Source organism: Chrysemys picta, chromosome 25 (assembly GCF_011386835.1).
Source record: "Chrysemys picta bellii isolate R12L10 chromosome 25, ASM1138683v2, whole genome shotgun sequence".
Lineage (NCBI taxonomy): Eukaryota > Metazoa > Chordata > Testudines > Emydidae > Chrysemys > Chrysemys picta.
Window position 1 is genome coordinate 4,554,319 of NC_088815.1, and position 27,884 is coordinate 4,582,202.

Genomic DNA, 27,884 nt, shown 5'->3' on the forward strand with positions numbered 1-27,884 from the left:
TGTGGTACTGGGCCCCTCCGAAGCCCCTGGGGCTGAGGAGCAAGAATGGAAAGTGGCAATGTTTCCCCCTCCCTGCCCCCGCTGCCAGCTCCCCCACGTGCCCAAGCCGCGGGCGGGTACCAAGGCGCCCATCCTGGCACGGTTCCCCTCAGCTGCGCCGCCTGGCAGCAAGGCTCCGGCCGCCTGGGGAAGGGCACGAGAGCTGCCACGGGATACAGCCGGCTGGACGGGGCAGGGGGAACCGGCTCAGACCCAATGGCCCATTTTAACCCTCTTCTGTCCTTCTCTCCCCTCCACCCCACCCCCACCCGCCCCACGCAGCCCCACCGGGAGCAGCCGCTACGCCTCGTCCGGGGAGCTGAGCCAGGGCAGCTCCCAGCTGAGCGACGACTTCGACCCCGACAACGAGAGCCTGCGGGGCTCGGAGCTGGACGAGCGGGACGGGGACTCCTACCACTCCTGCCACAGCTCCGTCAGCTACCACGACGACTCGCCCCGCTGGGAGGAGGACTTCTACCCCGAGGAGGAGGACGAGGACTACAGCGAGAATGAGCAGGACTACCCCAAGGTGGAGGCCGAGGTGCCGCGGGACCAGGAGGCGGACGAGGCCAAGCCCCCGGAGCGCGAGCCCTACCCACCGCCGGCGGCGAAGCAACAAGTGCCCCTGCCACAGGTGCCAGCACTGAAGCAGCAGCAGGAGAGGAAGGAAGAGAAGGCAGCGTATGTCCCGGAGGAAACTCCGGAGATCCCCCAGGAAAAGCCAGCAGCGGAGGAGCCCCCAGTCCCAGAGAGGGAGCCGGAGCCCCCAAAGCCAGCAGAGGGGTGAGGAGGGGGGGCTGGTGGAGGGAGGAAGGGCTCCCAGGTGGGTGGTGTTTTCTCCTGTAGGGTCTTTAGGGTGCTCCCCCACCCTGGGGCCAGGCAGCTGGGGCTGGCTGGGCTGAGCCGTGCAGTGACCGGTGCTGGCTAAGGGAGCTGGAACGTAGAGCCCGGGGCTCGGACTGGCAGTGTGCTGTGTCCGTGGGGCCAGCTCTCCTGCATGCCCCGGCCCTGCGCTGGTCCTGGGCGGCCATGCTGGGCAGTAACAACTCATGGTGTGTATGTCACGCCAGTGACCCATGGGCCCGGCACGCTAGCAGCCCGTGGGGAGCTCACGCTAGCGACCCGTGGGGAGCTCACGCTAGCGACCCGTGGGGAGCTCACGCTAGCGACCCGTGGGGCCCGGCACGCTAGCGACCAGTGGACCAGGCACACTAGTGACCCGTGGGGAGCTCGCACTAGCAACCCGTGGGCCCGGCACGCTAGCACCCGTGGGAGCTCACGCTAGTGACCTGTGGGCCCGGCACGCTAGCGACCCGTGGGGAGCTCACGCTAGCGACCCGTGGGCCCGGCACGCTAGTGGGGACATGAGCTCCGTAGACACTGTGGCCCACTGCTACACAAGCCACGGGGGGAGCATGTGGCTACCATGAATGTGCCCTGGGCCCGGCTGCTTGCTGGGTACCCCACTGCCGCACGGCGACTGGGCCGTAGGTGTGGAGGAGGGGCTCCGGCCTTAGGGCCCCGTCCTGCTCTCATTGGTGCCCGTGGAGCCTTTCCCTTCATGCCAGCGGCGGCTGGAGCAAGCCCCTGCACCTGGTCCCCAGGAGCCTGAAGTGGCTGTGGTGCCTCGATCGCAAGCTGGCGATGGCTTTACCATCGGGGCACCCAGACCTTCTCTGAGCAGGGCCAGACAACCCAGGGCCAGACGTGCTGCCTGCCCCGGGAGCACTGCCCCACCCCCTAGTGCCAGCGCCCAGGGGAAAGGCTTGGGAGGAAAAGCCTGGCGCAGTGGCCTTAGCAAACGGGAAGCCCCCGGAACCGGGTGCTGAGCCTGGGTCCGCACTGGCACCTTTAGCACGCTAACAGTGAGCTGCGAGCAGTGACGGGCCTGCCAAGCTGGGCCTGGTCCACAGGTCTGGTGCTGTCAGGCAGCTCTGCACCAGTCCCTGGGAGGAGCCCTTCAGCGGGTCAGCCCCCCCAGGGTCACCCACCCACTGGGGTCAGCCCCTCGGCTTCACTGCTCCTGGGACCGAACCGCTGAGCCTTCAGCCCCCCCGGGTCACGCTGGGCGCTCTCCTCAGCGAGTCCGCCTGGCTTGGACACCTGGGGAAGACTTGCACCCCCAAAGGGAGCAGTGCACCCCAACTTCCTGCCGCTGTAGCAGCCGGAGGGTTTATCAGACGTCTGGAACACAGCGTAGAAAGTCCTTAGTTACCACAGAGAACGGAAAGTTACAGCAAAGTCCATCGGGGTCAGTCCAGACCCTCTGAGCCCTTCTCGCGGCTTCCAGCAGCCCGCACTTACATACCCCACCTGGCCCCTCTCCAGTCCTTTGTCCTCCAGCTGCTCCCACCCCACTGGCTTCCTAAGAGCCCAGGCAATTGGAGTGGCTGTTGTCTTCTGGACTGTCCGTGGCCCCCAGGCAGCTAGGCATTGGACACACCTGTATCTCTGGGTCTCTGCAAAGAGTAAACAACCCTTCCCTCTCACCCCAGTCAACATGCACCACCTAGGGGAAACTGAGGCACACACACTATTCATACAAAACAATATGAAAAATTCACCCAAGCAGAAGATGCAGCCTACGCTCAACAGAAGCGCCTACATGTGCGCTTGCAGCCAGCCGTGCTGGGAGGCAGGGCCGGCTCCAGGCACCAGCCTAGCAAGCAGGTGCCTGGGGCGGCCAATGAAGAGGGGGGCGGCACGTCCGGCCGTTCAGCGGCGGGGCCATCACTCCCTGTTGGAGCGAGGGACCTGTCGCTGAATTGTTGCCGTAGAATGAAGCGGCGGTAGATCTGCCGCCGCTTGCGATCGCAGCCTTTTTATTTTTTTTTCTGCTTGGGGCGGCAAAAACGCTAGAGCCGGCCCTGCTGGGTGGGGAGCGCTGACCACGACGCCGGGGCTTGGCTGTATTCTCTTGAAGTGTCATCATGGGATCTTTAACCCCCATCAGAGTCAGGTGGAAAGAAGCTCGGTGTCTCATTTCATTTAAGGCACAAGTGTTCCTCACATCACCCTGGTCTAGCCGTTCCTGAGCCGGCAGGGAGGCGCTGATGGGCCGGCCGGCATTTCCACAAGGCGGGGTAAAGCTCCCTTTTGGGTTGAAATGGAAAGGATGCAATTTGCCCCCATATGAAGGTCCCTCCGGTGGGAGGGGGAAGGCCCAAATGTTGGGGGCCCAGCCCCTCTGGAAAATCAGGCCCCTTTTGTTCAGGTTCCCAACTCTGGATGGAGGAACTAACTTTCAGACAATTTTTGGCCTCTGAAATTTTTTTTTAAACCTTTAAAAGTTTTCACTTTAACCCACTCACCCTTTCCGAAGAGCCCACAGCACCTGCTTTGCTGGCTGCATGAGTCCAGCCTTCGTGCCGTACTGCGGTTTTCAACCAGTGTCGGATTTAATTCAGTGACTGGAGTCACGGAAACCGTGGTGTAGCTCTGGTGTTCACTGTATCAGAGCCAGGGGGGCTCTGGAGGGGCATCAGTCTATTACCTGGGTGTTGGATTAAAGCAGGAAGAAAACTTCCTGGAGGGTGTTTAGCTTTCCAGGCTGCAGATAAAAGCCCATCCATCTCCTCCTGCGTTGCAGAGATGAAGAAATTTGATGGTTTCATCCCTGGAATGATGTGAATAATTCACAGATGTTGGTCTCTGCTTTTAATATTGAACAGATCTACTTTTCTATGGCTGGGTGAGCAGAACCGCTCCAAAATGGAGAGGACGCAGCCACGGACTTCTTTCTTGGGTTTCTTCCTTTGTTTAAATTATAGACCGAAGCTCTTATTTAAAAGAGCGCACAGTGAGCTTTGGAATTATATATCTATATCAAATTAAGAAGGGATGGGGAATCTCAGACGATTCTCATAAAGCCTCATGCAACATGCTTGTAAAGTGTGTGTTCTGCACTCAACCTCTCCTGCCAGTGGGGGGGTTGGGGTCAACATAGAAGATAACAACCTACTACTGCTACTTACCCCTGACGGTTACTTCTCCAGCTCAAGTGGTAGCAGTCTGTGTGTTTGCAGTGATGGCTGTAGACTCCAACCCTCCTGAGGCATTGTTCACTTACTTGACTGGATGAAACGACTCGAGATATGGGATGACGTTTGGGCAGAAATCTTTGACAGCCCTTTCCTGGAGGAATTGGTGCTTAATTTTCAGTGCAGTTCTGCACATCCTGGGTCTCCTGGGACCAGAAGCAGAAGTCCCGCAGTACTGTGCCTCCAGCTGTTTCCTGTCTTTGGCCCAGCCCATGCAGAAGCTGCAAGAACTGTGATACTGGGAGGGAGATTTCCAGCCTGGCTTGGCAGCTCCAAAGGGTTTGGCTAGCGCAGAAGCCAAGTGACCTTGCAGAGGAGCAGTCATGGTGGTTGGGTGCTTATCTGAACTTGAGCCTCCAAACTTTCTGAGCCTTCCTATCGCTGCTTTCGTGCCGATGCCCCAGGGCAGGGCCCACAAACAAGCGGGAGGCTGGGAGTCAGGACTCCTGGGTTCTGTTCCCAGCTTTGCAGCCAAGTCACTTCCCTTCCCTTTGCAGCTCGCTTTTTTGTGTTAACAGCTTCATTTTGGATCACGTCTGATTCTGGATACCACATCCCGTTAAATGCCACTCTGCTCTCCCTTACCAGCCCAGAGGGAGGTGAGCCACCTCTACCTCTCAGCCTTCCCATAGACTGTGCGTGTCAGCAGTGCCATGCCCTGGAGGGCAAAGCAAAACATGGGTAGACAAGGGCATTTTGCCTTTGCAGAGATGTTTAGCTAATTCCCAGTGAATTCCAGGCTTGCTGAAGATCCCATCACTGGTGAGCTGGAAATAAATAGTTCATGCAACATTGGCTAAACAGCTGAAACAAAAAGCAAGCCGGGGACACACCCACCCCCCGGAGCCAGATGCCTCCAGCAAACTCTGTCTCTGTGGGAAAGTTGCAGATATGGGTGTCTGTGCACATTGGCTGGGTGCCATCCCCCGAGCTGGGTCTGACCTCCCCCTCCCTGAGTGAGGCCCCACTAAATGCCTGATCTGTCTGTCCATTTACAGAGAGCGGGAGGAGGTGGAAGTCCAGGACGCCAAGTCCCGAGCCAAGGCCAACTGGCTAAGAGCATTCAACAAGGTTTGCATGCAGCTGCAAGAGGTGAGTGCGCCCCTCCTGCCCCCACCAGCCGACAGGGGGCTGGCAGGGACCTGTCCAAAGAGGACTTAGACCAGGCAGATTGACGACTTTCCCTCACCATTGCAGCCCTGGGTTGGAATCGGACGGGAGCCAACTCCCGGGGCCATTGGGAGGGGGTTAGCAAAGGCATGGCCTTGTGCAGCCCTGGCTCACCGGGCCTGGTGGGTCCCAGCCGAGGGTGAAAACCCTCCAGCTTCTCCCATTTGCCCTTGCCAGAGATCATGGGCTCAGGGCCTCCTTGCCATCAGCCGGGCAGCACTGGCCAAGCCACCCTTCATGGAAAGGAGCAAGAGGTTTCTTCATCTAACGAGAACCTGCAGAGCAAGTCCCGGGGCGGCTAGTGCACGGCCCTGGAGTGCTGGAGACTGTTGGCCAAGATGGTGGGTAGGGGAGCTGGGGGAAATCAGGAGGGGGGCTTTGGGCAGAGCCGAGCAAGCCTGCCTGTGTCACCGCATGCACCTGGCCAGCAAAGCACTGAAGAGCTGCGTGTTCCCAGTGAAGTCAGTGGCACTTCAGGCTACGTCTACACAGCACAAGGTGGGCATGGGCCAGCCTCCCTGAACTGGCCTGAATCCAGCGGGCATGGCTACGTGACGACAGCGCCGCACAGGCTTCGGAGTGGGCTAGCGGGCCCAGTGTGGACCCGGAGTCCGCACTGGGCTTGGGTTACGCAAGCTGAAGCCCCTGCGGTGCTCTCTTCCGGCTGCCAGCTGCGCTCACCGGATTCACGCTAGCTTGGCTGCTGTGTAGACGTTCCCCTGGCCCCCGAGCAGGACTTCTTCCCCAGGAGAAGGGTAGAGTTCGGAGCTCTGCAGCAGGTGACCTGGCAGAGCTCACTCCCGGCTGTGTCTGGTTCATGTAGACGTTGATCTGTCCACGTGGCTCCCTCCCCCATCCCCACCCCCCGTCGCTTTTATTGAGTTGACCATTTTTTGTTCTGTTTTTAGACTCCATCCTCCATCTTTTCTTTTTCTTTTGGTTCCGGATTCGCCCCCTTGGGGCATCGATTCCCCCCCCGCTGCTTCTCTTTTCAGTTGTTCACCACCCTGGCCCTTGTGGCCGCGTCTCCCCTCCCCGCGGGGCAGGGCGGTGGCCCGCATGCAGGTAAGCATGTTCGCTTGAACCCAGACCCGTGCTGCGTGTGCCCATCCTGCTGTGTGTGCGTGTGGGTGCACGTGTGCGCATGTATGTGTGTGCGGGAAGGACGGGGTGCCACACTGAGGGGCCGTCACTGGTGTTTGCTCCCGTTCTCCCCCAGGCTCTGCCGCACCCCCAGATTTTTTCCCAGTCTTGGCAAGTGAAAAATCAATTGGGAAAGCAAAGTCCTCCATGGATGTCTGGTCTCTACAACAGCCCATCCCAGATATACTCAGCATCCCATATACTCTGCCAGTCCAACATCTTCCAAAAGAGTTCTGGATGGAACAGACCAGTCAAACGTTTCTGATCAATTCATTGGCTGCCGCATTCCCCCAGCACATGGCCTCTGTAGTTTGTGTTACCAGCAACGGGTTAATCAGCTTTGTCAAACGGCTCAGCAACAGAGCTCCTTGCTAGAATCTGCATGGCCAGAGTGCTTGTTTCTTCTGCTCATCTAGTTGAATTTAGCTCTTGGTTAAATGCAGCTGTTATTTTGCTCATTCATCTCCGGACTCTCTAATATATTTTATTCCCTGCCCCCCGACCCACACAAGCCCCCCCCCAAATGTCTGTTGCGCTGTGTGTTGTTGTTCAACGCTCCCCGTGTGTCTTCAGCACAGGGAAGCCCCAGTAAATACGCTGCTTGTGGCTCGCCCCAGGTTTACCGGCATGGCCGGGAGGCACCGCTGACTCTGTCTGTCTGTCCTACAGGCCCGGGGAGAAGGATCTGGCGAGGCGAAGTCGCTGTGGTTTAAAGGCGGGTGAGTAACCGGGCAAACCTGAAATCTCTGTCTTCCAGCCCCATGGCATCTGCAAAACCTGAGCCTGTTGTCAGGAGGAATGCTGATGTTCCCTGGCGTTGGGGGCTGGGGTGGGGGGACACCTTGGATACGTGAGCCTTATGGAGTGACCCTGTGGGGCGGGGAGCACTCTGGAACGAGATACATCTCCCCAGCCCACGACAGCCACAGTGGGTCCGTTTTTCAGAGTTGGGCCTTTTCTGTAGGCCGTTCCCATGGGCACAGGTCCGTTACTGGAACGGGAGGGTGGTGCAGATCTGCCAGGCACCAGCAGCACCCATCCGGGATGCAAGCCAGCAAACTGCTCCACGTCTCCACTGGAACGAATCGGGCGGGACAAGCCGAGGAAGAAGAGAAAAGAGCAAGTGTGTCCGGCTGTCACCGACCCCTGTGCTCCCACCCCCTTTCTGTGCTCTAAGTGCCCAGGATGTGCCAAGCATCTATGTGTGTGTGATGCCCTTTGCTCCCTGGACATGCCCCGTTCGGTCCCCTTCCCAGGTGGCATGTCACAGTCCTGTCTTCCAAACCTCTCGGGAAGGGCCCTGCTTGTCCGACTTCCCAGGGGAAGAGGAGGCTGAGTTCCCCTAGGGGCTGGCTGGCTGAGATGAAGAGGCAGTGACATCTCTGGCTGAGGGCATGAGGCCAAGCTGCCAGTCATCCCTCAAGAGGCAGGGAGATGTATCCGCCACACTTCCCCCATGGCAGATATAGTGGGACCTGCTTGCAGGGAGCTCTGGTCTCCTGGATCTGTGTGGAGAGACCCAGAATTAGAGTCAGAGAAGCCCCCACCTGCCATGTCCCTTAGAAGAGACACAGCTCAGCTGTGACGAACGGCAAGAGTGTTCTGTACTGAGGCTGCCGAACGTGGGCAGCCCTGGGGTTCTCTCGGGCTCCCATCCCAAGGCGGTGGCACTGGGTCTCCGGAACTCCCAGTCTGGGCTAAGTAGCTATTGGAGCGGGTCAGAAAACCAGCAGGTTTTTCCCTGAGATTTCAAGTTTCTAACTGACGTTTCAAACCAAAGCCAGCCTTTTCATTTCCCCTTCCAGTGGTTCCCTTGCCACAGCAAACCGTCCAACGACCCCGAGCAAAACCCCGGGGTGAGGCAAAATGCACGTTGCGTCACAACGTGAAATGCTTTATCTGGCTTTAAACGCAAACCCCCAAAACAAAGCAGCCCCGTCAGGCCAAAGAACCGCTTTTCGGAGTGTCGCTTGGGGACTAAAACGCCCGTTCTGACGTTTAGGGCGGGAAAGATCCAAGATTTCATCTGAATTGACACTTAAACGTTTCACTTGCAACAAACCTGGGAGGTTTTTAGTGGGAAAACTTTCTGCACAAACTAGTTACAGCAGCTGGAGCTGTAAAAGAGATGGTACCCTACAGAGCCGAGGGGGCTGGATCATCCGCTCCCGGGCACCTCGCTTCCTTGTTCGCTTCTGTGCACAGTGGGGGCAAAATGCTGCCCCTGACTCAGAAACCCCAAAGCCAGCCCCAGTGCGCAGCATTTTCCGTTGAAACCAGCATGGGAGCAAAGTTCCAGGACCCACCGTTGACAAAAGGCCGAAACTGACTGAAATTCACATTTTTGTTCTTCCGAATAAACCCCCTTTCTCAGGGCGAGTCCCTCCCCGTTCGCACTGGTGTGAGCGAACCCCAAGCGAGGCCCTTGGAGGGATCATCCCTGCCCCCAGCCAGTGTTTGTGGTCTCCCTGCCCAGCCCCACTTCCCATCCCCGGCCCTTTCACTGCTGCATAGCTGCTGCTGTGCTGAGCTGTGGTCTCGGGGGTCCCGGTGGTCTCTCCCTGGCTGTGCGACTGCAGCGTCTCTGTGACAAAGAGGGGACATGCGCAGGAGTGGCTGGTGACTCTTGTGCATGGTTTCAGACCCTGCTCCGTTCCCCTTTGCCTGGGCAGGAATGGGCACAACAGATGGGCTGAATGCGGGGGCAGCTGGGTGGGATCTGGTGCTGTGATCTACAGGAAATCTGTCGGGCTGATCGGGCGGTCCCTTCTGGCCTTCAACTCTGTGGCTCGAAGGGGGCTTGGGGCAGGGTGTGGGGCAGCCGGGGCCAATGGACCCACCACTACATTGACCCATCCGCTGTCCCCCCTGCAGGGCGGGGACGCAGGTACGGCAGGGGCCCACGGTAGCCACGGAGCATCTCCGCTGGCAGGCAGCCCGGGAACAGCTGCCGGGCGCTGGGCAGAGCACAGGCCCCTGTGTGCGTGGGTGTCTCCATCGGTCTCCCTGTCCCGCCCCCTCTGACTCTTGTCTCTCTTCCAGGCCTGGCGGCGGTCTGATCATTATTGACAGCATGCCCGACATACGAAAGAGAAAGCCAATCCCCTTAGTTAGCGATTTGGTGAGGCTCCTCCTAACGCCGCTGGCTTCCCTGGCTTGTCTGCTCTGCCCCCGCTGGAGTGCGCCGCGGATCTGGCCCGAGCCGGGTTAACCAAAGGGCTGGTGGGGCTGCCACTCGGGCAAGGGGGCCTCTCTCAGCCTCTCCGCTTGCCCGTCAGTGGCCCCCTCCTCCTTTAATCCGGCTCAGGCGCTCTTTGCCTCGTTTGCCTCGCTCGCTCCGTTTAACATGGCTGTGTTTCTGTTCTCTTTTCTGTGGTGCTGGCTGGCTGGTTTGTACCGCAGGGGAGCGGCGGTAAAGTTTCTGCGTTGCATTGACAGCATGCCTGATATTAAGCCTGGACGCAAATCCCTCCCACTAGTCAGCGATCTGGTGAGCTCGTGGTTTTCTGAGTTAAAGAGAGAGCACCCTTTGCATCACCTGCCCGGTCCTTCCCTCCCCCGCCCGGCCCAAACCCTCCACCGAGTCCCAGCAGGCTCCCCCAGAGGGGCAGCTGGAGCACAGGGCAGGGAGGGGCCCAGAACTGGGGTGGGGCGGGCATGCCTTGCAGTTGGAGCAGGAGCCAGGGCAGAGGGGGAGTCGGTAGCCAGGACTCGGAGCCCAGCATCAGAGCTGGGGTCAGAGGCTGGGACCCAGGGTCAGGACTGGGTTACCGAGGGTGAGGCAAGGCTGAGCAGGGCTGGTTTCAAGGCTGGTACAGGAGCTATTGCAGCCACTGAACTGCTGCTGGGCTTAAGAGCCAGTCTGCTGCCTCTTCCCCCCCCCCCCGGCAGCCGCTACAGAGAACCGCCCTGGCAGGGTGGGTGTGCCAGCGTCGGAGCCACATCACTCCCTGGCCGCATGGATAGCTCGGAACGAGCATGCGAAAACCTAGCAGGCTGCGGCCCCACTGCCGGACTGCCGCCCGGCCCACCTCCCACGATGCTGACCCGCTGCAGCCCTTCTTGGGTGCGCTAAGATGAGCGAAACCCAGGCCCCGGCGAAGCCCGGGGGAGCTCGGTCAGCCCAGGATTTTACCCCTACTCCATTCAGACATTAGCCGCTGCGCAGCAGCTGGGCCTGCGGCTAGGGGCATCCCGCCCGGCGAAGGCTCCTCGGCCGCGTCCGGGAGACTCTGCCCTTGGATGCTGTCTGAGGGAGTGCGCACGAATTGCCGGGGGAGACCCAAGACATGGCGAAGGCAGGAGAAATCCTGACAGGCTCAAACATCAGGAAGCGAAGTGACTTGGCGAGGAGATGGGGCTGACCTGGAGCAGGGTTGGATCAGGCATCCCGGCCTGGGCCTACCTCTGTTCCCTGTTCACCCGGCATTATGGCTCACTGAGGTTTCTACAGCCAGGCTGGACAAACCCCTTTCAGGGCTGGTCTAGGTTCACATGGTCCTGCCTCAGCGCAGGTGACCTCTCAAGACCCCTTCCGGCCCCACATTTCTGGGAGTCCCAGGGACTCCCCTGTTGAGAGTGTCACTTGCTGCCCTTGAAGGAAGTTGGCCGTTAGCTCCGCAGAGCTGGCCCATGGGGGTCTGCCCCCCAGCCCCTCGGGCTCCTGGGAAATGAGCCAGCCTGCTCGGAGAGTGCGGAGGAGGTCACTGGTCCAAAGGGTGCTGTCTCTTTAACAGAGGTTCTAGGGCCTTGTCCAATACGGGGCATCAGTCCGAGTCCTTCTGTGGTAACATTTGGTTTCTAGTTTTGTTCCCAGATCCCTTCACAAGGGCAGTGGAAATCTTCTCAGCACATAGATGGCACCACCCAGCGCATTCCCCTAAATCACGGCACGTAGACGGCACCGCCCAGCGCATTCCCCTAAATCACGGCACGTAGACGGCACCGCCCAGCGCATTCCCCTAAATCACGGCACGTAGACGGCACCGCCCAGCGCATTCCCCTAAATCACGGCACGTAGACGGCACCGCCCAGCGCATTCCCCTAAATCACGGCACGTAGACGGCACCGCCCAGCGCATTCCCCTAATTCACGGCACGTAGACGGCACCGCCCAGCGCATTCCCCTAATTCACGGCACGTAGACGGCACCGCCCAGCGCATTCCCCTAATTCACGGCACGTAGACGGCACCGCCCAGCGCATTCCCCTAAATCACGGCACGTAGACGGCACCGCCCAGCGCATTCCCCTAAATCACGGCACGTAGACGGCACCGCCCAGCGCATTCCCCTAAATCACGGCACGTAGACGGCACCGCCCAGCGCATTCCCCTAATTCACGGCACGTAGACGGCACCGCCCAGCGCATTCCCGTAATTCACGGCACGTAGACGGCACCGCCCAGCGCATTCCCGTAATTCATGGCACGTAGACGGCACCGCCCAGCGCATTCCCATAATTCCCAGCGCATAGATATCAGCATCCAGCGCATTCTCCTAATTCCCAGCGCATAGACGGCACCACCCAGCGCATTCCTGCAGGTCTCTCCATATTCTGCTGCATTCAGTTCACTCTCATAATTCACAGAGTATATTCCACTTTATGGAGCACAGTCCCAGAACTCAGACTCTCCATGCCATTAGCGTGAGCCATATACGCCACAATATACACCACACCCGCGCCCGTAAAGAAGAGGATATACCCTTACAACCAGTGCCTTCCTGTAATTAACTTCTCTAACCAACACGCTCCCGTCATTCACAGACTATACACTGCTCCATATGCGTTGCTGTAAATCTACTGACTGGACTGTGCTCTGCTGCAGCCGATGCTCCCTTGTAATCCGTAGGATATAAGCCACTGCACGGGCCACCCTCCCGTAATTCACAGACTATATAGCACTACGTGCACTGCTGTAATTCACAGCGTATTGCAGTGGCAAGGCTCATCCAACCCCAGTCAAGCTCCCCTCAGTGCAGACCCACTCGGAACACGCAGCCGGCTTGGTGCTATTTTCGCTGGTGACAAAGAAGGACAAAATTTGAAACCGGACCCCTTGTTGCCTTCTCACCTAGGCTCCCCCTTTGCCTTCCCCTCCCCCTCTTCAGTCCTTTGGTTGGGGTTGTGCTTTGCACCCCGTCCCAGGGCTTCTGTTGTCCTTGTGTTTCTCTCCACCCAAGCTGCCTCGCCTTGTTCCTTTGCTGCCTTGTCTGCGTGGCGCCCGCGTGCCGCCCTCCCCTGGCCCCGGGAGGGCAAGCTGCTGCTGCTGCCCCTGCGCTGAGTCTTGTGTTTGTCTCTCTGTGTTGGTGATGGGCGATCCGGGGTTGGGTGGCGAAGGGAAGGTGTCTGCACTGGGCTGTAGTATGTATAGGGGGGTACAGACAGCGGGGAAGATGCCCTGTGGTTGTGAGGGGGGCGGGGGTGGCCTCCTGGTGACTCGCTGCACTGGGATGCATTTTATCCCCATCCACCATGGACAGCTTTATCTCTATAGCAGTCTGGCTCCCTTCCTTGGGTGACCCCTTAAACCCCAACCCCGTAGAAAGATTCCCACCGACTCCACTGAGCTTCAAATCAGGGGCTATACGCCCAGGAAGCAACCTGGCCCTGCCCGGCGGCTGTGCCCAGAGGAATACAGATGGGAGCATGCATCCTCTCTTCTCAGAGAGAAGAATCTGCTGTTGCCCTAAAGCAGTGGCAGAGAGCCCCCCGTCCCCCCGCCAACCCCTATCACTGGCTCAGGGCCGTACCTGAATCTTAAACCTGCTTCCTCTGGTCTATGCCTACGTTTTGTTACGCCCACGCGCAGCCACCCTGAACCAGCTGAGGGGCCAGGGGTCCCTGCAATACCTGAGGTACAGAATGCAGCAAGTTCCAGCTCCTGGCTGAGAGTGGGGAAAAGTAACAGCGAGATGTCCAGAAGTGGGTTAGCGTTTGGTGCCGTCTATGTCCCCATCGACTCCCTATGACAGAGAGGAAAGAAGTAGGACTTGACTTCCCTGTGTGAAAGGGCTGATATAACTGTCTTTTGCTTTCCATCCCTCTGGCTCTGGGCTCCCTCGCAGGCTATGGTAAGTCCGGCATTGTTTCTCGCACCTGAGTTTCTTCCCGTGTCCTGTTTCTTGCAGAAAATATTCGGGGCTTTAATGTAAACTGCCGGGCTCACGAGCAGCTCCCACGGCAGAGAATTGTAGATTCTGGCCGGCAGGGGGGAGGATCTGGAGGTCAAGTCAAGACCACCCCAAACTGTTTGAATGGGGATGAAAATTGAGGCCAACACGGGCGGGCGAACTGGGTCCTGTCTGGCCACATGATGTGAGGGCCACCTGAGCTGGGGGCCAGGCAGGTGTCTTACACCTGACGTTGAGGAGCTTGCCCGTTGTCAGAGATGAGGGCTCTGGGCTTGAAGAGTTGTCCTGCTTTGGTAGCCACCATGTGACTAATCCTCAACCCACCTTTCCCTGCCCAAGCTTTGGCCCATACCCCTAAAGGGCTTGTGGCCTTGGCGTGCTAGTCATTTCATCCACCCCCTGCTGCAGCAGCGCCCAGGACCATGTCTGAATGCGTCCCACTGGCCTGCTGAGTACTTCGGCCATCGGGCCCAGGAGGGACCCAGCGCTGCTGGGGCATGTCCCTAGAGATGTTCTGGAGATGCTGTGGTTTCCACCACACTGAGGAGCTGGGCATCTTGCCTTGAGACCTTTGCTTTTAAAAGCCCACCGGCTGGGGGGCGGGGCTGGCTGTGACTCCTCCCCGCTGATACAGCTGTTTGATTCTGTTTCACTCCAACAGTCGTTGGTCCAGTCCAGGAAAGCCGGAATCACGTCAGCACTAGCATCAAGCACCTTAAACAACGAAGAGCTAGTAAGTGCTCCCGCTCGGCATCCCTGACTCTGCTGTCGCAGGCTCCAGACCCCGAGCCTGTCAGACTGCACAAGCGAAGCAGGGTTGGGGGGTCATCCATGGGACGGGCCCCTGCCAAGGAAGAGACGGGTGCTGCAGGGAAGCGGGGCAGATGAGATTACTTGTTCCTGAGTCAGCGCTGAACCAGGGTGGTTACCAGGGGCTCTGTGACGTGAGAGGTGTCATCTCTCAGAGGGGAAAAAATAACCAGCCTGCTTGTGGCTGTTAAAATTTTCCCAGCTGGGGTATGAACTCGGCTAATCCCGAGGAAGGTCGTTGCATTCTGCCCACTTGCTCCGGTGTCCTTCATTGCCCATCCCGTTGCTGCGCGCTGTTAAGCAGCGGCTGTGTCCCACCCCGGAGCTGGCCACATGTCAGTGGCAGGGGAAGGTCTGCATGCCCAGTACTGGAGGGATGGAGACCACTGTGTCTATAATCTTTCGCTGGCTGGGAGCAGCCCTGCCCCACACAGACAAGATCCTGGATGGTGTCAACTTTTTTTCCTTTCCCCTCCCACCCCATTTCTTTGCTTAGAAAAACCATGTTTACAAAAAGACCCTTCAAGCCTTAATCTACCCCATCTCCTCCACGACCCCCCACAACTTCGAGGTGTGGACCGCCACCACCCCCACGTACTGCTACGAGTGCGAGGGGCTGCTGTGGGGCATCGCCCGGCAGGGCATGCGCTGTACGGAGTGCGGGGTGAAGTGCCATGAGAAGTGCCAAGACCTGCTGAACGCAGACTGCCTACAGAGTAAGGGTCGCAGCCTCTCTCTTCCCTTGGCTTCTAAGGATATTGGGGTGGGGAGGGTTGTCAAGAGACCCTAAGTGATTTAGGAGTACAAATCCTAAGCCTTCTGCATGCCTTCGATGTCTTACAGACCCCCATGCAGGGGGCCAGAGGGTGGCAGGGGGGGTCTTACGTACCCCTGTTAAGTCTTTAATGCTAGCATGGAATGAATGCTTGGGAGGGGGCCACCCCTATGCGAGTGCCCCCCAAAGGCAGTCTGTCCCAGAATCTCCCCTCTCAATCGCCCCCAGGAGCGGCCGAGAAGAGCTCCAAGCACGGGGCGGAGGACCGGACCCAGAACATCATCATGGTGCTGAAGGACCGCATGAAGATCCGGGAGCGGAACAAGCCCGAGATCTTCGAGCTGATCCAAGAGATCTTCGCCGTCTCGAAAGCCACCCACACCCAGCAGATGAAAGCCGTGAAGCAGAGCGTGCTGGATGGCACCTCCAAGTGGTCGGCCAAGATCAGCATCACAGGTAGGGGCAGGGCCAGGCCGACGTGCCCTGCCAGCTCTGGGCATGCACCCCTGAGCGAACACTGATAGAGGGGGAGGGGAGTAGAACCTGCGGCCCCCTGGAGATCTCTGGAGATCCCCATCCCACCGTGATGGAGTTGGAGCTGGCACCGGTCAGCGCCACATCATGGGGACCCCATGCCACCCTCTGAACTCCAGGCCAGGCACTCTCAGCTCTATTGCTGCAGGGCTTACCGCTCCCAGCATGCTGTGCATTGCCTTGATCCACTCGAAATTGGCTAAGGACAGAGCATTGCATGCTGGGACCTGAAGCCCGCATGGGCGGCAGCTCCCTGTTAATGAGGCTCTCGACTCCCAGGGCTCTGTGTGCAGATCTCTGGAGCCGAGCTTTGTCCCCTGCTGTGGATCTCGCAGCAGGCTAGGTCAGGTCCCTCGTGCATCGAGGGGTAGATATTCTTCTGCTGTCGTTAGCCCATTGCGGAGACGGTGCCAGGTGCAAGCCGCTGAGAGGAAATTAACCAGGCGCTTTCCTCCCTTTGGGAGCCCAGGAAACACATGTCTCCAGCACAGCTTTTGGCAAAAGGAAGCGAATTCCCATTAGAACCTGCACCAATCCAGCTGGATGCCTGGATCCAGCCCTTGCAATGGATCCCAAGCCAAGTCGGGCTCCTCTTTCAAGCTCTGGCTGATTTGAAAATCGCTTGTTGCCCGGTTGTTCTGTATCTGCCATTGATTCCTGTTTTTATCTGTTCTCTCTGTTGTGTGTGTATTGTGTCTCTGTGGGGCTGGCTGGTGTGTGGTGCCGTGTGTGTGCATATAAACATTTGTGCCTCTGTGCGCATGGGGTGTGTGTTGTGTTCTAGTTGTCTGTGCCCAGGGCCTGCAGGCAAAGGATAAGACAGGCTCCAGTGACCCGTATGTTACTGTCCAGGTTGGAAAGACGAAAAAAAGGACTAAAACGATCTATGGAAATCTAAACCCGGTCTGGGAGGAGAATTTCCATTTGTAAGTTACATCCTACTCCCTGCCCCACCTCTCTAGTCCCCAGGGCTGCCTGGATCGTGCGGGGCTGTGTGTTCCTTCTTCTCAGTCACCCAGGCCTGCAGAACGCATTGATTTGCATTCACACTGCACAATGACAGGACTTGGACCAAGTCACAGCGGGGTTTGGGCTCCGTCCTCGGACCTGGGCCCAGAGCGCTTGCTGACCTGAGTCAAACTGATTTGTGTGCGGCCCGAAGGGGGGCGTGGGCTGAAACCAGAGTCAGAGCAGGGGGGTTAGCGTGCTGTATAGACATACCGACTTCTGGTGTGCACTGGGCTCACTATATCTGGGATGGATTTTCTCCGGGGGTCAGTTGCTTCTGGTTGTTTCCAAGCCCTGGTCAGGAATTTGGAGGGGACAGCCTCTCCCCCAGGACAGTACAGCACTGGAGGCATTGGCCGGCCTGTGGCTTTAGGTCCTGAATGCTTGATCTTCCCACCCTTCCTGCAGGAGACCCTTGTGTCACCCGAGCGTTGTGCTAGCGCTCTCTGCCGGACGCCCAAGGAGGCTGAATTCCCACAAGGTCCACGCACCTTGTGGGAATTAAAAAGTGCGTCAGCACGCCAGCACTGTCTGTCCACGGTGGGGAATTGCAGGCTCGGGGGATGCTGGTCTGGGGGCAGTTACCCACCCCCAGCACTCCCAGGAGCCTTTTGCGATAGGACTGCAAGGGTCTGAGGGAGCTCCCAGTTGAATGGCTGGGTTTTGCTGGGGGATGGGCGGGGGGTTCTTTGCTAGGAATGCCCCCTTCCTGGAGGCTAACCTGGTTCATGTCATTGCTCTGGGAATTTCTCTGTCCTCCCCCCACCCCAGCGAATGCCATAACTCCTCCGATCGGATCAAGGTGCGGGTCTGGGACGAGGACGACGATATCAAGTCCCGCGTCAAGCAGCGCTTTAAGAGAGAATCCGACGACTTTCTGGGCCAGACGATCATAGAGGTCCGGACACTGAGCGGGGAGATGGATGTCTGGTACAACCTAGGTAATTCCCAGCACAGTCAATATACAACTCTAGGGCCCGCTCCAGCCCCCGCGGCAGTCAGTGACCCGCTCCCGTTGACTCCACTGGCTCTGTGGTATGTAGCGATTTCCGTGCAAACAAGGTTGAAAAGCTTTTCAGAGTGTTGTTGCTATTTATCATTTACACGGCTGGTGTGTCATTGTATTGTATTTATTTGTTACTGCATCATTGGACAGAGGCCACAGGGCTGGCAGGGACCTCCTGGGCCCCGGAGTCCATCCCTGCTAGCGCAGGCAGCTCCGGCTGATAATCCTGCTCCATCCTCACCCCAGCTAGATCGTTCGTCCCCAAAGCTCCTCCGCCTCTCGCCTCTGACGGTTAGAAACCTGCGTCTCCTTCCCAGCCTGCGTTGGTCCCCGGGCGGATTCATCCCTGTTCGTTCTTGTGCCAGCGCTGTCCTCTCGTTTCTCTCCCTCCCTGGCGTCCCCCGCACCCCCACGTATGTGTCGTGAGCAATCAGATCCCCTCCCGGCCTTTATTCTGCCGGGCTATACAAGGCAGGTTCTCGTCTCCTGCGTTCCCCTGATCACCTTAGGAGCCCTTCTCAGCACCTGCTCCATCCTTCTTCAACTGGGTGCAGGAGTCCAGACAAGATGAAATCCATTGTTGTTTGTGTTCTGATACCACCTACAGGCACTGTACGTACACATAGCAGGAGATAGTCCTCACCCCGGAGAGCCACAGCTGAATAGACCCAGGGAATAGCATTAGCCCCTTTTACAAACAGGACCCAGGTCATAGCCGGGAATTGAACCTAGCCTGCCTATGTGCCAGGCCCGGGCAGTACCCCCATCACGGAGTGTGGCGGGAGACCAGGCCCTGCACCCCCGGTTTCCTGCGATTCACCATGACTCTCAGCCAGTAAAGCAGAAGGTTTATTTAGATGACAGGAACACGGTCCAAGACAGGTCTTGCAGGTACAGACAACAGGACCCCCTCAGATTGGTCTATCTAGGGGCCCCAGGGACACCACAGCCCCATGAGGGGGGCATAGCCCCGTCTGGGCTCCCTCCATTACCAGCCAACTCCTGAAACCTCCCACTCCCTCCAGCGCCTCTCACCCAGCCTCCCCCGCCTCCTCCCCCAGCCTTTGTCCAGTTTCCCGGGCAGAGGTGTCACCTGGCCTCCAACCTCCTTCCTGGTTCTCACGTTACATGCTCAGGTATCTTCCCTCAAGGCCAGTCTCCCATCCCCCAATGCAGACCGTCCCAACCAAACTCCCCTGCCACCTTCCCAGGCCAACACTCCCCACTCGGCGTTCAAAGACCACATTAAGAACAGTGCCAGTTCGTCATGTCCCCCAGGCCAGCGTTTCCCGCTGCCTTTTGCTGTTGTAAGGGGCCGTCAGTGAGCTAACGCTTCCTCTGCTTCCTGCTCTCCTGTCCTCAGACAAGCGGACGGACAAGTCGGCCGTGTCCGGAGCCATCCGGCTGCACATCAGCGTGGAGATCAAGGGAGAGGAGAAGGTGGCACCGTACCACGTGCAATACACCTGCCTGCACGAGGTGAGCCGTGCCCCAGGGCCTCGCTGTTCCCACCCCGCCCTGCTGCCTTTTATCGTCAGAACGCTGGTTTTAAAATGTCTAAAGTTTCAAGGGAATTTGAAGGGCCTGGTCTGGGAGACCCAGAGAGCGAAGGGCTCCCGTCCTCGCCAGAGCGGGCACAGCAGGGGCACTGATTCTGCCGCACACTGCCCCATGCCAGCGTGCCTCACCCGGGACTCAGAGGGACGGTGTAGGGAGCTCGGTCTCCAGGGCTAGTGGACCTAGCTTCCCAGGGCGTCTGTTTATATCGCCCCCCGGTGCCAATCAGGCAGTGTTCTTGCAGTCACTTTCCCTGGTGCAGATGCTTACCAGGGCGCCAGAGAACTGAGCTCTCCATTCGCCGCGTCCGCTCAGCGGTGCCGGGCCTCTGATACACCCAGCAGCTTTATAATCCCTCCCCAGACTCACTCACACTGATTCTCCAGTTGAAGCCCTTCAGAGCGGTGACCCTGAGGGCTCTCTTCTGTCCCGTGCCTTAGAACCTCTTCCACTTCGTGACGGACATACAGAACAACGGGGTGGTGAAGATCCCCGAGGCCAAGGGGGACGACGCCTGGAAGGTGTACTTCGACGAGACGGCCCAGGAGATAGTGGACGAGTTCGCCATGAGATACGGGGTGGAGTCCATCTACCAGGCCATGACGTGCGTCTCTCCCGTTTGCCCCTTGTTTGTTTGAAGGGGTTAAATTAACACAGGGCAAAGGGAAAAGATACAGGGCCAGATCCTCGGCTGGTGTCACCCGGGGCAGCTCCCTCGAAGTCAATGAGTGAAGTTGATTGACGCCAGCTGAGTCCTGCCCTGTGCCGTGGGAGGGGAGAAAGGCGTCGAACGTCCCTCTCTGCGGGAGTCTGGGATTCCCCGTCTCCAAGAGCCCCTCGTACTGATGTCCACTTGTGGGGGGTGCAGAGCGTTTGGTTAGTCCAAGCCCAGGGTGCGGGAGCGAGTTCAGCCGTTCAGACAGACCCATGGAGACTGCAGCGTCCCCCCTCGGGCTGGCTGCTACGGAGTCACCCAATGGGCAGGGGAGAGGTGCACGCCGCCTTCGAGCATCAGATTGGTTCTGGTTTGAAGAGAAAGGTGCAGGGCTCAGTCCGCTCCCAAACATACGCACTGCACACACACTGCACACACACTGCACACGCATGGCCTACACACACTGCCCTAAACACATTGCACGTGCACTGCGCATGTACTACACACAGAGCACACTCTTCACACATGCACACACCCTGCACGCACACACCCTGCACACATTGCACACACACACACACACACACACACACTGCACATGCCCACGTGCACACCTTTCACATACACACATCCTGTATGCACACACACACACCTTGCACACCCTTCACACACCACCCCACAATCCAAACCACCCCCTACATACACCCATTCTACAAGCCACATGCCACGCATACATAAACAAACATGAACACACTCTATGCGCTATCCCCTTCTGACACACTTGCTTCACAACCCACACTGCACAGAGGCACACACACAGCAGCCCCTTCTGACACACAGGGCCCATGCTCTACAAAGCACACCCGCCACATGGCACGTACACATCCTACATCCCACGGCCTCCGCCCCGCCACTGCACCCTGCTCTCAATACACAGACCACACCAGACCCGTCGTGCAGCACATCCCATAACTGCAGCATCCCGGCCCTCATGCACGGCCCCAGACTCTGAAGGCCTTGCAGCCTACCATCTCTTCTCTTTCAGTCACTTTGCCTGCCTGTCCTCCAAATACATGTGTCCCGGAGTGCCGGCCGTGATGAGCACCCTTCTAGCCAACATCAACGCATACTATGCCCACACCACTGCCTCCACCAACGTGTCTGCCTCAGACCGCTTTGCTGCTTCCAATTTCGGGGTAAGTCCTATGGTGCGTAGAACTCTCCTTCCTATTTCTCTCTTCTCGGCGCCCGTTGGGAGGGGAGCGGAGTAGAAGGAGCCATGCAAAAACATCACCACCAAAGGGCAAGTGCTCCCCGCTTGATCGCCACTTTGAAAACCCTCCCGTTTTTCTTGGCAAATTTGCGACTGTTTCACCTAAAAGGGTAAAACTTCGCTTTTAAAAAAGCACTGGATGTTTTGAGTGAAATCTGGCCCATTTTTGACCACTGGTGGAAATTGCAATGAAATCATATATAAAAACTCACCCGTTGGATATCAAAAAACCTCCCCACCCACCAGCAGAAAGCAAATCTTTGCAGGCAGGCAGTTGCCCAAAGAGAAATCCCGAACGCTTTCACCAAAATCCATTGTGACTTTTGCACGGCCCTGGTAGTTCTTGGTGAAACCTGAATTCAGAGCAAACTCTATAGAACCCCCGACTCCCCACTGCCCATCCGGTCTGGACAAACCTTGGAGAGATTTGCATTTTGGCCCTGATCCTGCAAAGACCGTGGCATGTGTTTGACTGTACTCACGTTGACCAGCCCAGGAGAGTTCAGGGGAATACTCACATGTGTAAAGGAAAGTATGTGCATAAGTGTTGGCAGGACTGGGACATGGGACTGGAAGCTAAAAGCAGGAAAGTTTCTAAAGGTGACAGATTAACAGGTTAAAGGTTAGTTAGTTAGTTACCAAGTATCAGGGGGTAGCCGTGTTAGTCTGTATCCACACAAACAACGAGGAGTCCGGTGGCACCTTAAAGACTAACAGATTTTTAGGGCATTATAATTATAATATAATATATATAATAATATATTTCTAATAAATCTGTTAGTCTTTAAGGTGCCACCGGACTCCTCATTGTTTTAGTTAATTAGTTGAGTTAAAAATGATGGTCCCGTTCTTGATCTCTGTTCACCCAGTGCAATTCTGGAATAACCCCATGAAAGTCCCCGCTAGCAAATCCCTTTCCCCCACAGAGAGACCTTGCAAACAGCACTGGGGCAGCATCCCAGCAGGAAACTTAGGGTTACCATATTTAAACATTAAAAAAAGAGGACACTCCACAGGGCCCTGGCCCCGCCTCAACTCCGCCCCCTACCCTGAGCGCCCCGCATTCCCCCTCCTCCCTCCCAGCCACGCGAAACAGCTGCCCGAGCGCTACCGGCTTCACGGTTTGCTGGGCAGCCCCCAGACCTCCAGACCCTGCGCCCCCAGCCGGGCACTTCCCCAGCGCAGCCGGAGCCTGGGAGGGGAAGCACCTGGCCGGGGGCGCAGGGTCTGGAAGTCTGGGGGCTGCCGGGCAAACCGTGAAGCCGGTAGCGCTGGGACAGCTGGGCTCTTCAGCTACACAGAGCTGAGGTGTCTGGGGGGAGCAGCAGCAGCCGCCGCGGGGGAATCCGCCTGCAGCTCGCAGCCTGCCGGAGCCGCTCTAAGGTAAGCAGGGGACTGGGGCAGGGATGCCGGCAAAACAAAGCTGGGAGTATTTTCCCGGACATGTTCGGCTTTTTGGCAATTCCCCCCGGACGGGGATTTGAGGCCCAAAAAGCCGGACATGTCCGAGAAAATCCGGACGTATGGTAACCCTAAGGAAACCAGCCTGGCAGACCGTGTCCAGGCTCAGTCCCTTTCCCAGCCTGGCTGCCGGCCAGTGGAACGTTTACTTACTTACGATTATTAGTTATTAGTATTCATTATTTAGTGAGTGCTGATGGGGCACAAGCCCTCAGGCTGAACGCCCTGACTTAGGGCTCTCCCTCCTGTGGGGTAAACCCAGAGTGACTCCAGGAAACTCAGTGGAGTTACTCTAGATTTATAGCCGTGTAAATGAGACCAGATTCCAGCCATTCGGGTTTATTCTGGCAAAGTTCCCGTTGTCCTCACTGAGCAAGGACTTCGGGCCCTTTTAAGGTGGCATCATAGAACTGGCAGGGGCCTCGCGAGGTCATCTAGTCCAGGCCCCTGCACTCAAGGCAGGGCTCCATTTTATCTAGACCATCGCTGACAGGTGTTTGTCCAACCTGCTCTTAAAAATCCCCAATGATGGAGATTCCACAACCTCCCTAGGCAATTTGTTCCAGTGCTTAGCCACCCTGACAGTTAGGAAGCTTTGCCTAATGTCCAACCTAAACCTCCCTTGTTGCAATTTAAGTCCATTGCTTCTTGTCCTATCCTCAGAGGTTAAGAAGAACCATTTTTCTCCCTCCTCCTTGTAACACCCTTTTATGTACTTAAAAACTGTTCTCATGTCCCCCCTCTGTCTTCTCTTCTCCAGACTAAACAAATCCAGTTTTTTCCATCTCCCCTCCCAGGTCATGTTTTCTAGACCTTTTGTCATTTTTGTCGCTCTTCTCTGGACTTTCTCCAGTTTGTCCACATCCTTCCTGAAATGTGGCGCCCATTTTATAGGCCAGTTTACGATTATGTACCAGCGAATCCAGCTCGTAGTAGAGGAGAGCTCGGGCTCCCCTGCACTGGATCGCAAGGGGCTTTTTGACTGAAGCTTCTGGACTCAGACAGATCCTGTGGTTCTCTCTGGCTCTCCAGCTCCCATCCCAGCGTCACCCGGCTAGGATTAAGCTGCTCACTGCACTACAGTTTGCTCCTGAGTTTACGTTTGTTTCTGAACCTTCCTGCTAAGTGTAAGAGAGAGATGGTAGCTAGCGTCAGTAAACGCGCTCCCCTCACCCAGCACGGCTCTGCTGACACACACCCCGCCGCCCGCAGGGGGTAGCTGCCAAGGGACAGAGGGGGCCGGTCTGGAAACGGCTGAGCTGGGGAGGTGGGGAAATGGGCTTTGGTCGCCGTTCTCCCGTTTACCTGGCGTGTCTTTGCAGAAAGAACGTTTCGTCAAGCTGCTGGACCAGCTGCACAACTCGCTCCGGATTGACCTGTCCATGTACCGGGTAAGGGGAACCAGCCCCACACGGGGTGGGGGACGGGGATGAACGCCGGCAGCCTTTGAAACGGGCTTCAGAGCTGCTCCCTAGTCACCTGCAGCCGAGTCCCTTGTGCGAGGAGTCTCCTGACGCCAGGCTAGAGCCTGTCCAGGGCTCAGGCTGGTCCAGTGGATGAGGTGCTGGAGGGGGATTCAGGAAACTGGATTCTAGGCCTGGTGTCTGCTACTGACCTTGGGTGAGTCATTCTGTGCCTCAGTTTCCCCAGCTATGGGAGCAGCGCTGCTCAGCTTGGAGAGCTGTGGATGTAAATGGGAGGTTTGCCACTGGTTTCAGTGGGAGCAGGATTGGTATTGATCAGACCACCCGTTAGCTCTGAAACTTCAACCAGGGGACCCCCTGCTTGCTCTCCTAGCCGTCATGTGGCCCTCTAATCTTCTCTCTTTCCTGACAGAACAACTTCCCTGCCAGCAGCCCGGAGAGGCTGCAGGATCTCAAGTCGACGGTGGATCTGTTAACTAGCATCACCTTCTTCCGAATGAAGGTAACGCCCAGTGTCCGCCGGCTGGTTCCCTCTCCGAGAGAGAGATCCCCCAGCTCCCAAAGGAGCAGCCACTTGGCCTGGGATCCCTCTGCTTCCAGAATGCAGCTGAGGAACTGTGCCGCATATTAATTAGCTTAATTAATTGCCCATCCTGTGTACTGAAATCCAACACGAACCACCATGGAGTTCACTGGTAATAACAGCGCTTCTGTCGAATGGCATCTAGAGATCCTGGAAGTGACAGCAGCCCCATGCCAGGGCTCTGCCTTGCCGGCTCAGAAGGAGTGGGATTTCTCACCCCGGGGGGCGTCCTGCTCCGGGCAGGCAGCCCAGGGCTGGCACTAGGGACGTGGGCACTGACTGAGGCTCCTTGTGTGACTCGGGCGGCCTGTGATGCATCCCATGGCAGCTTCCCTAGTGACACCTGCTGTCTGGTGTCCCTCCCCTGGCAGCCAAGAGCCAACGCCTGGCACTGCCTGAGCTCCCGGCGACGTGGGTTTTCTTTTCCAGGCAGCGAGGCCGTCTCGGGTGGCGGCCGTGGCAAAGCGTGACCGTGTCTCCCTTCCCCCTCCCACAGGTGCAGGAGCTGCAGAGCCCGCCCCGGGCCAGCCAGGTGGTGAAGGACTGCGTGAAAGCCTGCCTCAACTCCACCTACGAGTACATCTTCAACAACTGTCACGAGCTGTACAGCCGCGAGTACCAGACTGACCCGGTACGTGGGGCAGGGGGCGGAGCCCCGCCTGGCCGCCCTCCCCGCCGTGGGGCAGGCAGGGCCTTTCGGGGGGTGGGGGGCACCCTCGGGCACTTCCAGATCAGCCTTTGCCCGGGGCAGAGCCTCTCAGCTTCTGGGTAGCGAGAATCTCAGCTCCTAGTTCCCTGTTGCGGCAGCTTTCCTCGGAGCTGTCCCCGCTTCCCGTAACCGGCTTCTTCCCGCTGGACCAGGCTCCGCCGGCTGGCTCTTGGGTGGGGACTCGGCCCAGAGGAGCTGTCCGCCCTCTCCTGATTGGGATGGGGACATGGCCCATCACAGGCTGGCAGGACTGGACCCAGAGCGAGCGCCGTTCGGCATGGGGCCCCCACTGCTCGCCCAGCCTTTCTTCTCCCCCCTTCATTCTGCATCCCTTTCCCTTCCCCATTCCTCCCTTCTCTTTGATCCTCCCTTTGGATCGCTCTTTCTTCCTTTCTCACACCCAGGAGCCCTATAGTGAATCTCACCCTCCCTATCCCTGTCTCCATTGACGCTAAGCACTTTCCCCGTTCGTTTGGATCCAGAGCTAGCGTCTGACTCTGGGGCCCACACGCTGGGGAGCTCTGCAGCCCCCCTTGGCTCGGTGGAGCGTCACCCCATTTAAGGATCAGGCGAGGCACGGGACAGGAGGCTCCAGGAGTGCCTGTTGGCCGGCTGGGATCACCTCTCCCAGAAAAGCCGCTTGTTGTAGAACGGGGCCCGAGTCTCCAGGTTTCCCATATGGGACCAGGGGGAGGTGTGCAGAGATGTGCGCCTCCGGGGAGCCTGACCCTAGACTGGACCCCAGCCTGGTTCTGTGCCTGGGTCAGAGCCGCCCTGTCCTGGTCCCAAGAGGATGGGCTGGAAAGGACCTAGCAGGTCACAGCCATCGCTGATTTCCAAGCCAAAGGAAAATCTCAGCGTCTGGAAACCAAACCGAGGTTGTGCCCCATGGGACAGCAATCCCTGCATTCCCACACGCGATTAACCCGAGACGTTCCTCCCCTTGTCTTTGGGCTTTTCCCAGACAAAGAAAGGCGAGGTCCCCCCCGAGGAGCAGGGGCCGAGCATCAAGAACCTGGATTTCTGGTCCAAACTCATCACGCTGATTGTTTCGATTATTGAAGAGGATAAGAACTCCTATACGCCCTGCCTGAACCAGTGAGTACCGGCCTCCATGGGCAGTTCTGGACTTGTCCCTCGCTTGGGATTCCTGTCACCTGCCCGTCTCCTGCCTGGTGGGAGCTGAGTGGAGAAGCGTGGAGCCTCCTGGGAAAAGCCCTGGGTGGCCCATGTGAGTGCGGCTGTTCCTGGGTCTGCACTGTGCCGTGGGGGCACCGGGGAGACCGTCCCTCTCAGTCGGAAGTCGTTGGTTTGGGGATTTATTCTGTAGCTGTTGGATTCATCCATTTTTCCTCCCTTCCTGCCAGGTTCCCCCAGGAGCTGAACGTGGGTAAGATCAGCGCCGAGGTGATGTGGAACCTCTTTGCTCAGGACATGAAATATGCAATGGAAGGTGAGTCTCTCCTGGGCTCAAGTGTCAGGGGGTAGCCGTGTTAGTCTGTATCTACAAAAACAACAAGGGGTCTGGTGGCACCTTAAAGACTAACAGATTTATTTGGGCATAAGCTTTCGTGGGTAAAAACCTCACTTCTTCGGATGCATAGAGTGAAAGTTACAGATGCAGGCATTAGATACTGATACATGGAGAGCAGGGCTGCATCTTGTCGCTCCTCTGCCTCCCGCTGGCAGGTGATGGAGGATCAGCCTCCGTTTCACCGAACCAAAGCCCCGGCAACCCCCAACTCCACCGCGGTCCCCGTGCTGCAGATCTGTGCGGCCGTCGCTATGGGGACGGGACGCGGCGCGTTCCCCTGCTCTCCGAGCTAACGGAGAGTCTCTGCTAACAGCACCGTCCCAGGACGCCAGCGGAGCCGCTCCGGATGCACCCAGCAAAGGGCAGCGCTGCACGTACACACTCCGCTAACGCACGACAAGACCCACCAGAGAAAGGGGCGTTGGGAAGAAGCGGCATCCACCATGATGCTGGCTGTGGGTCAGGGGTGGAGAATGGTCCCAGCCTCTTCCCGGGGGAAACGCAGCCGTGTTTCCCTCTCTGCACTGGTTGCAATGATTTCAGTTTGGAAAATAGTAACATTAACCCACTGCTCAGGGTGGGCCAAGCCCCCGTCCCCGGCTCCTCTCCTGCGTGGAGACCTGTGCATCAGGCAAACACCAGGGCAGCCAGTCACTGGCTAGCTAAGGTGCCTTAGCCTTTATGGAGTCCAAGTCATCTAGTCCGACCTCCTGCAGAGCCTTCCCCAGGGATTCCTGCAGTGGAGCGGCTGTTCATAGAATCATAGAATATCCGGCTGGAAGAGACCTCCGGAGGAATCTAGTCCAACCCCCTGCTCAAAGCAGGACCAACCCCAACTAAATCATCCCACCCAGGGCTTTGTCAAGCCGGGCCTTAAAAACCTCTAAGGAAGAAGATCCCACCACCTCCCTAGGGAACCCATTCCAGTGCTTCACCACCCTCCTAGTGAAATAGTGTTTCCTAATATCCAACCTAAACCTCCCCCATGAGACCATTGCTCCTTGTTCTGTCATCTGCCACCACTGAGAACAGCCGAG

At 57.8% G+C, this 27,884-nt stretch overlaps 1 protein-coding gene across 2 annotated transcripts in view; it reads left to right on the top strand.

Annotated features, from left to right (window-relative positions):
* Positions 1-27,884, top strand: part of UNC13A (unc-13 homolog A) — a 122,300-nt gene that overhangs the window by 53,181 nt on the left and 41,235 nt on the right. Inside the window, exons 10-27 of one of the 2 annotated variants that reach the window (XM_065578220.1) lie at positions 322-822; positions 5,078-5,171; positions 7,062-7,111; positions 9,435-9,513; positions 13,456-13,461; positions 14,183-14,254; positions 14,828-15,047; positions 15,335-15,562; positions 16,425-16,566; positions 17,420-17,589; positions 19,018-19,133; positions 19,652-19,815; positions 20,909-21,059; positions 23,920-23,988; positions 24,434-24,523; positions 25,101-25,235; positions 26,278-26,411; positions 26,681-26,766. In XM_065578220.1, coding sequence (XP_065434292.1) covers positions 322-822; positions 5,078-5,171; positions 7,062-7,111; positions 9,435-9,513; positions 13,456-13,461; positions 14,183-14,254; positions 14,828-15,047; positions 15,335-15,562; positions 16,425-16,566; positions 17,420-17,589; positions 19,018-19,133; positions 19,652-19,815; positions 20,909-21,059; positions 23,920-23,988; positions 24,434-24,523; positions 25,101-25,235; positions 26,278-26,411; positions 26,681-26,766 — 2,507 coding nt within the window. Of the gene's footprint in view, positions 1-321; positions 823-5,077; positions 5,172-7,061; positions 7,112-9,434; positions 9,514-9,611; positions 13,462-14,182; positions 14,255-14,827; positions 15,048-15,334; positions 15,563-16,424; positions 16,567-17,419; positions 17,590-19,017; positions 19,134-19,651; positions 19,816-20,908; positions 21,060-23,919; positions 23,989-24,433; positions 24,524-25,100; positions 25,236-26,277; positions 26,412-26,680; positions 26,767-27,884 lie in introns of those variants that run through there. The other variant, XM_065578219.1, reaches the window with a different exon arrangement.